This window comes from Felis catus, chromosome D1 (assembly GCF_018350175.1).
Source record: "Felis catus isolate Fca126 chromosome D1, F.catus_Fca126_mat1.0, whole genome shotgun sequence".
Taxonomy (NCBI): Eukaryota; Metazoa; Chordata; class Mammalia; order Carnivora; family Felidae; genus Felis; species Felis catus.
In genome coordinates this window covers 66,132,545-66,149,152 of record NC_058377.1, presented here as the reverse complement: position 1 = coordinate 66,149,152, position 16,608 = coordinate 66,132,545, and the positions used below count along the sequence as shown (strand labels likewise).

At 38.7% G+C, this 16,608-nt stretch overlaps 1 protein-coding gene across 7 annotated transcripts in view; it reads right to left on the bottom strand.

Annotated features, from left to right (window-relative positions):
• Nucleotides 1-16,608, bottom strand: part of ZNF143 (zinc finger protein 143) — a 56,007-nt gene that overhangs the window by 20,664 nt on the left and 18,735 nt on the right. For 6 of the 7 annotated variants that reach the window (XM_003992984.4, XM_019812038.3, XM_006937087.3 and 3 more), the window contains 6 exons: nt 15,957-16,040; nt 14,250-14,446; nt 13,604-13,678; nt 2,941-3,060; nt 1,091-1,166; nt 294-419 (listed from right to left, as the gene is read on the bottom strand). In XM_003992984.4, coding sequence (XP_003993033.1) covers nt 294-419; nt 1,091-1,166; nt 2,941-3,060; nt 13,604-13,678; nt 14,250-14,446; nt 15,957-16,040 — 678 coding nt within the window. The remainder of the gene's footprint in view (nt 1-293; nt 420-1,090; nt 1,167-2,940; nt 3,061-13,603; nt 13,679-14,249; nt 14,447-15,956; nt 16,041-16,608) is intronic. The other variant, XM_019812039.3, reaches the window with a different exon arrangement.

The following is a 16,608-nucleotide window of genomic DNA, read 5'->3' as shown; positions in this document are numbered from 1 at the left end:
TCCTAGGTAAATAAGCCTGCTGCTCAGATAATACCTGCAAATTGAATGGGCTGGTTGTCTATGACCATTGTTCACCTTTTTTTGGGATATGGACCCCTTTGAGATTCTAAAAAAAATTATGAGCCCTCTTTCTGGAAAGAATTTCTGGAGTTTAAAAGAAGTCCTTGAAGCTAACTCTGAAATGTCCAGAGACTCCTTCCCCAAGTCCCCTCCCTGCGGATTAATTCCTGACCTGAAAAAAAAAAAAAAAAAAATGTCCTGGCCTACATACAGTTATTTGTTTATACCAGTACCTGTATGAGTTCTTATATGTTTCTGTAGATCTCCTGAAGTTTTGAAAGACTTAGTACAATTATCTTCTGAACACCGATATGGCTTTTCTCCTGTATGAGTTCTGACATGACTTTTTAATCCATAACCTTTAAGAAAAATGTAAAGAAATTTAATTATATGAGACCCCTTTAAGCATGCCCACTGAGATTAAACTATTGAAAAATATAGTAAACACCAAGGATATAATACTAGGCAAACACAACAGAACAACCATTAACAACGTGTAAGAGTGTAACAGCTAAGGACTGTCCTGCTGGAAATGCAATACTTTCATCTCTGTCTAGAAGAGGTTCTATATGTTTCTTTTTTTAAATGGCTCCAATCTTATTAGATGTTCACAACTCATACCCCAAAAGCTTGAAATGGAATCAAGACATTAAATGAGGACTAAGGTAGAAGTCAGGAGGCCAGGCCCCAACCCCTGCTAAGTTCTAGTTGCCCATGGTTCCCTCAGGTCTATCCTAACGTTAAAGTCTGTGTCAGCTTCTAATGCTCAGCTTTTACTTTTTTGCTAAAAGAAAGCTGAGTGTGGAGTGAAACACCAAACGCAGTAGGCAAAATAGGCCTGAGGAAAAAAGTGAGAACAGAGAGAGAGAATAGAACAAGCAGGAGAAGAGGAAGTTAAGGGAGAGACTGAAAAACTGGTCACTGTGCATCCACAGATTCAGACAAAGGCAAGGGGTCAGTTCCTACAGCCGGCCTGTTTCTGCTTGCCCCCTAAGAAAGACCAGGAAACAAACAAAATTCATGTTTTTACCTGTTGCAAATGCTTTCCCACAGCCTAGGTGCTCACACTGATAAGGCCGGTCTCCCGTGTGTGACCTCTCATGGACCTGTCATGAAAATACAGGCATGATTCTACTTCCTTTAAGCAATTCCTCAGGTAGATGGTCTCAACATAGACCTGTTTTTTTTTTTTTCTCTCTGTTGAATTACAGCTGACCTTTGAACATGCAGGGGTTAGGGATGCTGACCACCCCCCACCGCCGACCTCCTGTGCAGTCAAAAACCAGCATAGAACTCTTGACCCCCCCCCAAAAAAAACTTAACTACCAACAGCCTACTATTGAGCAGAAGCTGATAACAGAAAGTTGATTAACACATTATTTCGTATGTTATATTCTTACAATATAGTAAACTACAGAAAACGTTAATAAAAGAAAATACATTTACAGTGCTGTACTGTATTTATTAAAAAAATTCACATATAAGTGGATATGCAGAGTTCAAAACTGTGTTGTTCAAGGGTGAACTGTATTTTGTTGTTTGTATGGGTTTTTTTTGGAGAAACAAAAGACAACCTTTCTCAAAAACTGTAGCCCAACAGTTCTCAATATGCTAAACGCTTAATGTTATGAAGGATGCATTGTAATTTTTTTTTAATGTTTATTTTTGAGAGAGAGAGAGAAAGAGAGAGAGAGAGCAAGCAAGCGAGCATGAGACGGGGAGGGGCAGAGACAGAGAGAGACACAGAATCCAAAGCAGGCTCCAGGCTCTGAGCTGTCAGCACAAAGTCCAACATGGGACCCGAAACCACGAACCATGAGATCATGACCTGAGCTGAAGTCGGACATGTAACCAACTGAGCCACTCAGGCACCCCAAGAAGTACTCATTTTAAATAAGGAACAGGAGCATTAGAGGTCTGAGTTTTCCTACAGTGGTCAAAGGTGTCTGTATGGAACATATACATAGTGAAAGCTAGGATCAGAGCACAGACAGAGGCCACGCAATGTAAGGTTAAGAGTGTGGCGGCTGCTGCTACAGGGGCCTTGCCAGGAGGCAAGGCGTCACCATGAGGTGTTTGCCTTCTCTAAGCCTCAAAGTCCTTTCTGTAAAGCTGAGACATAACTATATCTAGTGTAGAGGGCTGCTGTGACGAATGATCATGACAATGGCCAACATCTACTGAATCTTTATCATGTACCAGGTCATTCTTTTCAGTACTGGTACGTATACAGTATCTACTTATTTATTTCTCACAAGCACTGTGTGAGGAAGGTACTTTTACCATAAGGAAAAAGGTAACATGTCATGGTGACACAGCAATAAGTAATGGAGATGGGCTCTAGGTCTGCGACTCCAAATATGCTAAATGTTTTTAGCCTTGCTAAAAGCAAGACTTCTGCTTCCTGACACACTAAGTTATTCAATAAATGTTAGCTATGGAGTTGTGGTATGTTGTGTTTAGCTGCCAGCAAAATACCTGGCCTATATATTTGAAACATGAAACACATTAACACCAACTTCTGCTAGATTTCAGCAAATCACTGTTAACAGAATGATTACACATACATCTCTCATAAAATTATATAAATTTCCCATTTGACAAAAATATATTCAAATATATAGAGTATCTACCATGTGCCTGGTAGTATTTTGGACATTAGGGAGACAGAGATGAAGAACACATAATCCAAGCGCTCAGAGTTGAGAGTTTCTGAAATCTGCATATGGCTTCATGTGATCTGTGTAAGAGCATGAGTGTGTGTCTATATCTTGGTAAGTGAGGGAAAACAATGGCATTTGAATACTACAACTATATCATGTTGGCATTTAATGTCCTAGGTACTGTCATAACTAAATACAGCATTTCCTTTATATATACCTTAAGATGATGAGCCGTTGTATATAATTTCCCACATCCATCATATTCACATCGAAATGCCTTCTCTCCACTCTGCTGAGACTTAGCAGTTACTCTTGTTGCATGTCCTTGTAAGACAATCTAGATGAAACAAAAAGTACGACTGAAATTATTTACACGGAAATAAAATAGATGAAATTATTATTTTCAGAATAAAAAAGATAAAACTGCAATGTGCGTTTCCAGACTCAGATCATCATTTTACAAAGATTCTATCATGTTGAGCCAGCTAGGTTAATTCTGTTCTGTGACTGAAGTCAGCGGCTGTGGAAGAAATCAAAAGGAGATCCACAAGGGGGCATAGCTAGAGCTCACAGATCTATTCCCATTCTAGAAAAATCAACCCAAGTAGCATCTCCACTGTATGCAGGTATTCCATGATGTGCTCAAGGGATCTATCTATCTATCTATAGATCTATCTATCTATAGATATATAGATAGATAGATCTATAGATAGATAGATATATTATATATTATTTAGGACATGTGTCCTAAAAACAATGTAAAGAGCACTTTCAATTTCAAAAGCATTTCAAAGCAATGAAAAAGAGAGGCTTATGACATTGGGGTCCCCTGCGGGAGACATTACAATCCATATGATCCTACTCCGTAACCTTTATTCAGTAGAAGATCATTTTTCTGGGACTCAACACCACGAATCTTCAAACAATTGTACTGATTTTAGAAGCTTTTTAAAGACAGCCACCTATTTTAGAAATTAAGATACCATAAAAATGGAAGACTGACTTTGTACTCTGCAGGCCGTGGGGTGACAGAGCTGTAGGTTAGTGCGAGCTGTCTCGAAGTGAAAACGAGGGGTGGAGGTGAGCAGTCCAGGCAGAAGGGAGAGTATGACCAAAAGTATGGAAGGGTGCCTGGAGGAAGTGGAAACTTACTATCAGACTGTCATGTCTATATGACAGAATGAATAACAAGAAAAAGGGAAGATTAGGACCACATTTGGGAAGAGCTTTAGATGCCATTATGAAGAGTAAGCCTCGACAATGAAAGCAAAGGCAGGCATTAAGAGTTTCCTTTAAAGGGGATGCAAGCTGGTGCAGCCATTCTGGAAAAGAGTATGGAGGTTCCTCAAAAAAGTAAAAATAGAACTACCATACAACCCAGCAATTGCACTACTAGGCATTTATCCAAGGGATACAGGTGTGCTGTTTCGAAGGGACACATGCACCCCCATGTTTATAGCAGAACTATCAATAATAGCCAAAATATGGAAAGAGCCCAAATGTCCATCGATGGATGAATGGATAAAGAAGATGTGGTACATATATACAATGGAGTACTCCTTGGCAATCAAAAAGAATGAAACCTTGCCATTTGCAACTACGTGCATGGAACTGGAGGGTATTATGCTAAGTGAAATTAGGCAGTCAGAGAAAGACAAAAATCATATGACTTCACTCATATGAGGACTTTAAGAGACAAAACAGATGAACATAAGGGAAGGGAAACAAAAATAATATAAAAACAGGGAGGGGGAGAACAGAAGAGACTCATAAATATGGAGAACAAACTGAGGGTTACAGGAGGGGTTGTGGGAGGGGGGACGGGCTAAATGGGTAAGGAGCATTAAGGAATCTACTCCTGAAATCACTGTTGCACTATATGCTAACTAATTTGGATATAAATTTTAAAAAATAAAAAATAAAACAAGTTAAAAAAAATGAAAAACAAAAAGTTTTCTTTAAGTTTACTTATTTAAGTACTCTCACACCCAGTGCAGGGCCTGAACCCACAACCCATGACTCAGAGATCAGGAGCGACGCCAGCCAGGTGCCCCAGGCATTAACATTTTTAAAGTAAAGGATTGACCAAGATCAGCTCTGTGTTTTAGAAAGAGAACTCTGGTAATGGTGTGAAACAGTGAAAGACAAAAGAGGCAAGGAGAGTGAAAGAAGCTTGTATGATCATGAATATGGAAGGAATAAGTGATGAAAACCAGCCTAGGACAATGACCATGGAATTCAAAGCAATAGATGATTCTGCAGCTATTTTAACGGTGAAGACGGACAGAATCCAAATTTCAAAAGCTAAATTAATAGGCTAATGCTATAACAGGTATTTCAGGGCTGTATTGGTTATTTCAGTAAAGGATGTATATAGTCTTTGTGAAAAAAAAAACCTGATATATCACCATGAGGGGAATGTCTCAAAGGCAACAGAGAAGCTAACACCAGTGAAATACTAACCATCTTCTAAAACCATCTACAGAAAATGACTTTATTACTATCTTGCTTAATGTATGTTCTGAGAATTAAGAGATAACCTTAGCTCTGCCATAAATTCACTGTGTGACCTGGAGCAAGTCATGTATGGCTTGTTTGTCTGTCTGTGTAGAGAACACATTGTACTAAATCAGTGATTTTTTTTTCTTTTTTAAACATTTTAAAAATTCCTTTACCAGATGAAATCTTACACAGCAGTCTACTGTGCAAAACAGATAAAGACATTCCTGCTTCTGCTGGCCCAGGCAGGCATGGGTAGCTCTGCTAGTCCCTGAGGGACCTCAAAGAAACCCTAGGATCCCACCCCCGCAAAAATCAGAGCTTGAAAACTGCTGTACAAGAAGACAGTGCTAAGTCCCTTCTAGCTTTAGCATCCTAGAGTTCTGAGAAGGTGCAAATCCCACTGGTAAATAAAGGGCTGGATCTGAGACTGAATTCCAAAGTGACTTCGATAATACAAGAGGTTAACTACCATTTATTGAGGAGGTGCTTTATGTGATGCGCCATGGTGGGTGTTTTGCATGAGCTGTCTTACTGGTCCTCCAAGACTATCCAATGAATTAAATATTTCCTGTGATTTACAAATAAGAAAAATGAAGCTCAGGGTAGTTAAGTAATGTAACTTGCCCAAGGTCCAAGGCTGGGAAATAGGACTTGAAGCAGATTAGCTCTAGAGTTCACTCTACTAACCCCCCAGTGTTCAGGATGCAGTAACCCAGCGGTAACGAACTGGCAGAGCTCTGTAGTCAGAGAGGGAGAGACCTGGCAGGTTTGAGAATAACTGGTCATTTTACTGCCTAGTTCAGGACTTAAAATTCCATTTATTATAAAGTCCTGATGCACACAGCAGACAGAACTTTTGTTATTTGATGTGGGTAAATTTCTCTCTTAGGATGTAAATAATTTATACTCTTGAGGAAGGATAAAATGAAAGCAACTTGAAGAATTTTTTAAAGTATGTTCTCTTTCAAGAAAGGAATTAATCAAAGAAGTATGGCAACAGAGGGATCTTTAGGGAACCATGAGACACCTCAGAATTGCCAGGAAGATTTAAAACACAAACAAAACACCTCCAGAGATTTCTACCAATGATTACTATTGGGTAGTGGTCCCTTCACTCTTTATTTTTACCTCTACACCATTTGGATTTTTTTTTCAAGTGTACATACAATTTGACTCGTTTTTTTAATGTAATATTTTTTTACTTGAGTATAGTTGACACACAATGTTACATTAGTTTTAGGTGTACATCAGTGACTGAACATCTCTATATGTTATGCCATGCTTACCACAGTGTAGCTACCATCTGTCACCATGTAACACTATGATAATACCACTGACTATATTCCCCGTGCTATGCCTTTTATTCCCTCAATGTATTCATTTCCGTAACTAGAAGCCTGTATCTCCCCTCTCTTCCACCCATTTTGCCCATCCCTCCACACACCTTTCTCCTCTGGCAACCATCTGTTTGTTCTCCGCATTTATAAGTCTGATTCTCCTTTTGGTTTGTTAATTTATTTGCTTTGTTTTTTAGATTCCACATATAAGTGAAACCATATGGTATTTGTCTTTCTCTGACTTATTCCACTTGGCATGGTCCCCTCTAGGTCCATCCATATGGTCACAAATGGCAAGAATTCATTATTTTATGGCTGCAAAATATTCCATTTTATATATCTCACAATTTCTTTATTCATCTATCAATGGACACTTGGGCTGCTTCCATATCTTGGCTACTGTAAATAATGCTGTAATAAACACAGGGGTGCACATATGTTTTCAAATTAGTGTTTTCAAGTCCTCTGACCATTTAAAAAAAAATTTTTTTTTTTTAACATTTATTTTTGAGACAGAGAGAGAAAGAGCATGAACAGGGGAGGGTCAGAGGAAGAGGGAGACATAGAATCTGAAACAGGCTCCAGGCTCTGAGCTGTCATCACAGAGCCTGACGCAGGGCTCAAACCCACAGACAGCGAGATCATGACCTGAGCCGAAGCCGGACGCTTAACCGACTGAGCCACCCAGGCGCCTCCCTCTGACCATTTTTAATCAGATTATTTGTTTTTCTGGTGTTGAGTTGTGTAAGTTTTTTATATATTTTGGATATTAACCCTTGATTGGATATATCATTTGCATATATCTTCTCCCATTCAGTAAGTTGCTTTTTTGTTTTACTGATGGCTTCCTTTGCTGTGCACAAGCTTTTCATTTTAATGTAGTCCCAACAGTTTATTTTTGATTTTGTTTCCCTGGCCTTAGGAGACCCGTCTACAAAAAATGTTGCTGTGGCCAAAGTCAAGGAAATCACTGCCTATATTCTCTTCTAGGAATTTTATGGTTTCAGGCCTCACATTTAAGTCTTTAATCCACTTTGAGTTTACTTTTGTGTATGGTATCAGACAAGCAAAGAAATAAAAGGCATCCATATTAGAAAGAAGTTAAACTTTCACTTTTTGCAGATGACATGATACCATACACAGAAAACCCTAAAGATTCCACAATAAACTATTAGAATAAGTGAATTCAGTAAAGTAGCAGGATACAAAATTATGCAGATTGGTTGTGTTTCTATATACATTAATAACAAAGAAGCACAAAGAGAAATTAAGAAAACAGGTACATTTAGAATTGCACCAAAAAGAATAAAATACTGGAATAAACCTAACCAAGGAGGTAAAAGACCTATACTCTGAAAACTATAGAACGCTGATAAAATAAACTGAAGACAATTCACAAATGGATTTTCTAAAAGTAAACATGATTACCTTTTTTTAAAAAACCAAGTATATAGGAGCTATCTATATAGTAAGTTCATTGGTCATTTTGGGTTTTTTCTTTGTATTTTTCTGAATTAAAAAAAAAAAAACCTCTAAAAATATTATTAAAAAAAAAATTCCTGGGTTCTATCTCAGACCTACTGATCAAATCTCTGGAAACTGATCTCAGCCATGAGTTATTATTTTATTATTAAAAAATTTTTTTTTAATGTTTATTTATTTTTGAGAGAGAGACAGAGACAGAGCGTGAGTTCAGGAGGGGCAGAGAGAGAGGGAGACACAGAATCCGAAGCAGGCTCCAGGCTCTGAGCCATTAGCACAGAGCCTAATGTGGGGCTTGAACCCATGAACCACAAGACCATGACCTGAGCTGAAGTTGGATGCTCAACTGACTGAGCCACCCAGGCGTCCCAGTCATGAGTTATTTTTTAAAAGTTCTGTAGCTCAATCTCATGTTTGTCCTTGATTAATAACTACTGATTAAATACCTTTCTTTTAGAGATGAAAAGAAGAGGCTCAGAAAAGCAAGGTTCATTTCCTCAAGATCACATAGTTAGATAAAAGTATAGAAAATACATATGAAATATGATCCACATTCAAACTGCCTATATCCACAGGCAGGTTTGGGGGTAATTCTCCAGCCTACTTTCTGGGAGAATCTGCCACCCCACCCATAGACCCTGATAACCAGAAAAGATGGTGTATGTAAGGCTGGCCAGTGGTCTATGCCCTATGTGGCCTAGCTTATAAAGTGAAGCTAATTTTGATAAGTCAAACCCACAAATTTTCCCTCCCTGGAACATGACCTAGGAAATAAAGGAAAATCTTGAGTTGGCTTTGGGTGGAAAGCCTGAGACAACAAGGCTGTGATGAGCTACATGTAAACTCAATGATACAAAAAGGAAGCCTGTCTGCAGAGAAAAGAAGGGAGCAGAGATGCCACGGAGGAGGCGAGGAGGAAGAGAAAGGAGTGGGATTAACCTCCGGTCCTGACTTCTTTGCAATTCTGGTTCCTGTGAAGCCCCACAGTTGTTCAGCAGTTCCTGTTCTCTGCTTCTTATAAGCTCTGCTGTATCCTCATAATATATCTCTTTTTTCCTAAACTGGCTTGACTGGCTTTCTGTGTTTTCCAACTATTAGAGCTCTGATTAAAAGTACCAAGCCAAAGAACTTTGATCTCCAATGTAAATAAAATTAGTTTCAAATGAAGTCAAAACTAATGGCACTCATGAAAAAAGTCTTAGTATTCTAATACATAAAGCATCAACAATGCTATATAACGCTGACAAATTATGTTCTCATATATTAGCTAGAATCTTAATCAAATGAAAATCTTATTTGGTTTTCATAATCTCATAAGATGGGTAAGGCAAGATTATTGTTATTTTCATTTAGCGGATAAGAAATCTCAGATCAAAAAAAAACCCAAAAACCTCAGATCTAGAGAAGTCACGTAATTTGCTCAGTCACACACCTACTACATGGCAAAACAGAAACTCTACTTGAATTTTTTATTATACGTGTGTGCTACTTTAACCCCATCAGCCTTACAGTTCTCACAAATGAACACATTGGCATTCTTAAGTAGAGTACTTTGGATCAGGTTTTCAAATTGGGCACCACTGATATTTTGAACAGGGTAATTCTTTCTGGAGGGGCTGTCTTTATGTCTTGCAGGACATATACCCACTAGATGCCAGTAATACTCCCCCAATTGTGGGGGCGCCTGGATGGCTTGGTCGGTTAAGCGTCTGACTTCGGCTCAGGTCATGATCTCATGGTCCATGAGTTCGAGCCCCGCATCGGGCTCTGTGCTGACAGCTCAGAGCCTGGAGCCTGTTTCAGATTCTGTGTCTCCCTCTCTCTCTCTGCTCCTTCCCTGTTCATGCTCTGTCTCTCTCTGTCTCAAAAATAAATAAACGTTAAAAAAAAAAAATTAAAAAAAAAAAAAATACTCCCCCAATTGTGACAACCCAAATTGTCTCCAGACATTGCCAAATGTCTCCTGGTGGAGGTGGCAAAACTACCTCCATATGAGCACAGCTGCTTTACATACTCTAGGTCTTTTTTTTTTTTTTTTTTTTAAGTTTATTTATTTTGAGAGAGAGCCTGATCAGAAAGGGGGCAGAGACAGAGAATCTCGAGTGAGCTCTCTGCTGACAGCCCCAACCTGGGGCTCAATCCCGTGAACCATGAGATCATGACCTGAGCTGAAATCAAGAGTCAGATGTATAACTGACTGAGCCACCCAGCACCTCAAACTCTAGGTCTTTCTTGTCTTATGACAAGAAATTTGGTTTCATGTAAGAGATCAGCTCAGCAGCACAACTAGTATGTTTATATTACAGATGGAAGAAAAAGTTCTCAACTATAAGCATCAAAATGAAAAAAGTCTAGAGCTTTGAAACAAGACTATTTACAAAAAATCTGCTTTAGCTACAGACTTTTTATTGTTCATTATTTATTTTAAAGTTCAGCCAGGCACAGAGTTACAGTTCTTAAGCATTCTAGCACAAGTAGCAATACCAAGAGATAAGCCAAGAAGTTGCAGGTGCTGTTTATTTGCAGGGGTTCTTTTGGGATATTTTGACCCTTTAATACTATGTACTGGGCTCTCAACCTCAAATATGATACTAAACTATATCAAAGGAGGGAGGTTTGGGGCACTTGGGTGGCTCAGTCCGTTGAGTGTCTGACTTCAGCTCAAGTCATGATCTCAAGGTTCATGAGTTCAAGCCCCACATTGGACTCACTGCTGTCAGCATGGAGCCCACTTCAGATCCTCTACCCCCCTTTCTCTGCCTCTCCTCTTGCTTGTGCACACTCTCTCAAAAATAAATAAACGTTAAAAAAAAATAAAGGATGAAGGATTCGTGAATTTCTGGTCTAGCACTAAAATGATGAAAAGAAATTATGAATCACAAGTGCAAACCACATATATAATTAAAAATGTTCTTGGGGCATCTGGGTGGCCCAGCCGGTTGAGCTTCTGGCTTTGGCTCGGGTCATGATCTCATAGTTTGTGGGTTCAAGCCCCACGTCTGGCTCTGTACTGACAGCTTGGGACCTAGAGCCTGCTTTGGATTCTGTGTCTCCCACCCACTCTCTCTGCCCCTTCCCCACTACGCTCTGTCTCTCTTTCTCAAAATTAAACACTAAAAAAAAAATTTTTTTTCTAGCAGCCACATTTAAAAAATAAAAAGAGGGGCACCTGGGTGGGCTCAGTCGGCTAAGTGTCTGACCCCTGATTTTGGCTCAGGTCACGACCTCACAGTACATGAGTTTGAGCCCCGCATCAGGCTCTGTGCTGGCAGTGCAGAGCCTGCATGGGATACTTTCTTTCTCTCCCTCTCTGCGCCTCCATTGCTCACTCTCTCTTGCTCTCTCAAAATAAATAAACCAACATTTTAAAAAAGTAACAAGAAACAGGTGAAATTAATTTTAGCAATTCTTTTATTTAACCCAGTATGTCTAAAATATTATCATTTCAATGTGTAATCAATATGAGAAATTATTGAGATATTTTATATTCTTTTTTTTCATAATAAGTTTTCAAGTGCTGTATATGCATTTTACACTCACAGCACATCTTAATTCTGAGTGGCCATATTTCAAGCGCTCAACAGCCACATGTGGTTACCATATTGGACCGCCTACATCTAGTCTGTAAGGGAGAGGTACAAAGAGCAAAGGAGAAAAAGCTACAGTTGCAAAAATCCTAGTCAACTTCCTTCTGTTTCTTTGTCTATTACCACCAACGCCAAAAGGTTATATGTCTGCGGTAACAGGGCTTTTTATGACATTTTGCTTTAGCAATACTGAACTCCTAGTTATGTTTTTGGATCCAGAAATTAATTACTGCTGGCAATAGATAGACTTTTATGATAATGGTATATTATAATGTTACACAACCCAGTGGTAAATTCACTCATTTTTTACAAGACCCATTCTATATTAGTTTACTACAAGTGTAGCTCTAACTGTCTCTCCTTAAAAATGTTCCATTATTGGGGCGCCTGGGTGGCGCAGTCGGTTAAGCGTCCGACTTCAGCCAGGTCACGATCTCGCGGTCCGTGAGTTTGAGCCCCGCGTCGGGCTCTGGGCTGATGGCTCAGAGCCTGGAGTCTGTTTCCGATTCTGTGTCTCCCTCTTTCTCTGCCCCTCCCCCGTTCATGCTCTGTCTCTCTCTGTCCCAAAAATAAATAAATGTTGAAAAAAATTAAAAAAAAAATGTTCCATTATTTAAAAACTTAATTGTTAGTCACTAATAGGAGATAGACTCTAAGGCACTGACCTACATCTCTTGAATGTATTTACACTACGCTTGCATTTTAGTAGTGTATGTCTTAAGTGGATTTGACATCCTGCAGTTCAAAAAATAGTTCTCATTTTATGAATTCAAACACTTGAAAAATTTGCCAAGAATCACACAGTTGCAAAGCTGATGGGCTTGGTGAATTGCAAACTGTATTTATACTACTGCCGCTTCATGATACCATCTCAGAGAATAAACAGAAATACTGGCTATTCAGCAATGTTTAGAAGCATGAAATTTCTACCAGTGATTTCAGTTATTTTATCATTTACTATTATTATAAATGTAAAATCTTCTTGATAACCCCTAAAAGTATCACTCCATGTTATTAAGTGTGATGCTAATGCTCAAGTTAAAATTGTGGCCCTGAAGCAATAATTTTAGAATAGGAGTTAAGTATGATAAAACTCTCAAAGAATGCAAACAACTACCATGGGGGAGGAATCAGCAAAATATTAGAGATAACTGCTGATATTTTCTCAAGGAGCAGCATTAAAGCAAGAATGTGCTACACTAATTATATACAAGCTCCAACACACCCACCCAAACATGTCCCCCACAAACACAAAATTCAGAACAGAAGCTTTAATTAATCTAAGTTTTGGATTTTTGACTTGTAGATGTCCTAGGAAGCATCTGTGACTACTTTGTACTTCCTACAAAAACCTTTCCACAAAACTTTTAGAGGCACTGCTGCTCTGGGCTGTTGTCTGGATAAGAGATGACCAATGACTGGACCCAGGGTGAGCATCTAAAGCAAAGTCAGCCAACCTGTGGCCCAGGAAGCAGTCTGGTACAAAAAGCAAAAACAGTTTTACTCAGTAGGAACAATGATGACTAGCTAGGCTGGACCTTCTCTTCAGAAGTTGAAAAACAGGGTATGTAGGGAATCAGATGGGAGTGGAAGAAACAAAAAGACACAAAGAAGAAAGTAGTGAGGGTGAGTGAGTCCCCAAAAAGGTGGAGCCCTAGAAAAAGAATCCACAAACAACCATGGGTGGGGGCAGTCAGAAGACCATCTGGTCTCCAAAACTGCCTTGGATTCCAGAGCATAAACTTCATTTGGATTTCTGTGATATTTCTATTTCTTTAGTGCCACTCTGCAACCACACATAATGAATCCTGAAACCTGGGGTAGTTCAAGAAAGCTACTGCCTAATACATACACTCTTTCTCCGGAAAGATTTTCCTAGAGAGGCAATGAGTTAGCTATTGCTTTCATCCACAGAAGGACCTGGAAATGCTAAGGGAAAGAGATTCTTATATAAAAAAGTAGCTTTCCATACCTGCATTTTCTTCTCTTGCTCATTCTCTCCAATTATTCCAGTACCTGCTACACTTTCACTTCCATCAATGGACACCTGTAGGAATAAAATAAAGCTTAACAAAGTTTTACATTTTGGTATTTCTTTAGGTTGGGTGACAAGTACATAGGGATTCATTATCATTTATTTTTGTGTATGCTTGAAATTTTCTACTATAAAAAGTGGGGGGGGGGAAACTCTTTTAGTCATATGAAAGATATATGTTCAATATAGGGAAAAAAACCCAGCCCTTCTGATGTAAAATGTAATTGAGACTTTCCTTCATGTTTTCCAATCTCTAATTTCTGTTTCTTAATTCATAAGCTGTTCCATCTATACCTTATTTTTTCTTTCGCGGCACTCATCCTTGAATATACATCTTTTTGTGAGTTATCTCTCACCATTTCTTTTCTAGAAATTCTTATTTCATTCCTTTTATCTTTATTCAAATAGTTCTTTCTACACTTCATTTCTTTTAAGATAAATGCTGATCTTCTCCTCGAGGCTTATCTGATTTTGACTTTGAATTGCTAGTTTCTTATTTGATAAAGTATGCTTTTTAATTTTATTTTAATGAAAAACAAAGAAGCCGTATCTGGGATGTTCTTGACATTGTAAAATGCTGTACCTTTGCTGCATACTGTTCCAAAGCACTGATGGTGTCGGGGTCAATCGTGGCATCCCCGGTGTGCAGACCTGCTACTGTGCCGTCAGCCTGAATTGCCAAGATGGTATCAGACTGCGGGACTTGCACTGCGTGGTGGATGTATGCTGTGGTGCCGTCTTCCAGCTGAACTGCCTGTAATGCGCTCTGGTCATAACTATCTGGGGGAGTGGAAGAGAATGGCATTAAATTAAAGGAAGTCTGACAGAGTTATATGTTTAAAGGAAGAAGGGAATGAACTTTTACTGAGTAGTTCTATGAGCACCAGTCCACGTGCCTAACATGTGTGACTTCGTTTAATCCTCACAACAGTTCTGTGAGAGGTGGGTATATTCACCACTCTCATTCCATAAAAGGGAAACTGGAGGTTTGGGGAAGTAAAGCCACTTTTCTTAGGAACCAGAAAATTTCAAAAACTAACAATTAACAGTCAAAATCAGTATGTAGAGGAACCAGGATTTAAACTCATGTCAGTATGACCCCAAGATCCATGAGCTTTTTTTTCCTTCTAAATAGCCACACCAAGATATATACAGCATTGTGAAATAATGAATCTAGACAATTACAATGAACCTGTGATTAAGTCCCACTGCTAAAGAAAAAAATTCAGAGTTTACTTGTTCTCAACTTTAATTAAACAAATTTACTTAGAAGTTTAAGGATCCTAAAATTTAAAAAATTCCTCCCTTTGGTTTCACAACCAGTCTTTCTAAAACATGTTATATCATTCTATAAAATATTTTATAAAGTAATAATAGCTAACATTTATTGAGCATTTACTATGTGACAAATATTGTTCTATGTGCTTTACAAATGCTTGCACACATTTTGTCCTCACAACTACCCTATGATGTGGATACTTATAATAATACTCATTCTACAGATGATGAAATTAAAGCACAGGGAGGTTAAATAATCTGAACAAGGTCACATAGCTAAAAGACGGCTGACCCAGATTTGAACCCGGATAGTCTGGTTGCAGAGCGGTGTTCATTACTCCTATGCATTCCACCTCAAAACCCTGGTCCTCCCTACACGAAATTAATATAAAGCATGAACACTTCTGTCCTATTTGCTTCAAATAAAGTTTAAGATTTTATTTAGATTTATTCATTTATTCATTCATTTATGTATGTATGTATGTATGTATTTATTTATTTATTTTTAGAGAAAGAGCATGCAAGCATGGGAGAGGGGCAGAGAGGGAGAAAGAGAAACTTAAGGAGGCTCCATGCTCAGCACAGAGCCCAACGAGGGCTCAATCCCATGACGCTGGGATCATGACCTGCACCAAAATCAAGAGTCGGAATGCTCAACCGACTGAGCCACCCAGGTGCACACAAATGGTGCTCTTTAGTTTTAAAGACCAACACGACAGGCAAAGGACTTTGCTTTAAAAAAAAAAAAAAATTTTAAGAGGAAAAAATCAATAACTTTCAAATGCTTAATTTCATATTTGAAAAGCAGCCTCTATTTAAAGTTTTCTATTCCAACCTGTTACTTGACAGTTCAAATTGCTAGAAAGTTTTTCCTTGGACTGTGCCAAAATCTGCCATATTTCAGAGAACAAACACAAATCTTCTTTTACATGAAAGCACTTCAGCATGTAAAGGCAGGTCTTATTTTTCCCACACTCCCATTTCTCTCTTCCTATTTCCAAAGTTATTTTACCTTTGGAGGTGTGGTGAATAAATGCTGTAGTTCCATCTTCTAGCTGCACTGCTTGACCATCCTCTAAACGCAAACTGTCCCCTGCTCAAGAACAATGCTTACATTTAGATCTCATGTCTTCTAAGTACATTCTGATAACTCAGCAGCAAGAGTCAATAAACCATTAAACACATTATAAAAACCTATACGTGCTTTATGAGTCCTTGAACGTTTAGTATTTTCAGTAAAGCTGCTCTAAGTAAGTGCTTAGTAAAAAGATATTAGAACACTTGTTTTGAAAAATATACTAGAGAATTAGGAGAGTTGAAAGAAGGGAAAAAAAGAAGAAAATGAGAGACATGTAGGAATTAGTTCAAGTGACAGAAAGATTCACTTAGGACTGTTGTCCATTTATCTCTGGAGCGTAGTCCAGTAACTTCTTTCGTATCATTTTTTTTTAACGTTTATTTATTTTGAGAGAGACAGAGACAGAATATGAGTGGGTTAGGGGCAGACAGAGAAGGATACACAGAATCCAAACCAGGCTCCAGGCTCTGAGCTGTCAGCACAGAGCCCGACGCAGGGCTCGAACCCACAAGCTGTGAGATCATGACCTGAGCTGAAGCTGGCCACTCAACCGACTGAGCCACCCAGGCGTCCCAGTCTTTCGTAT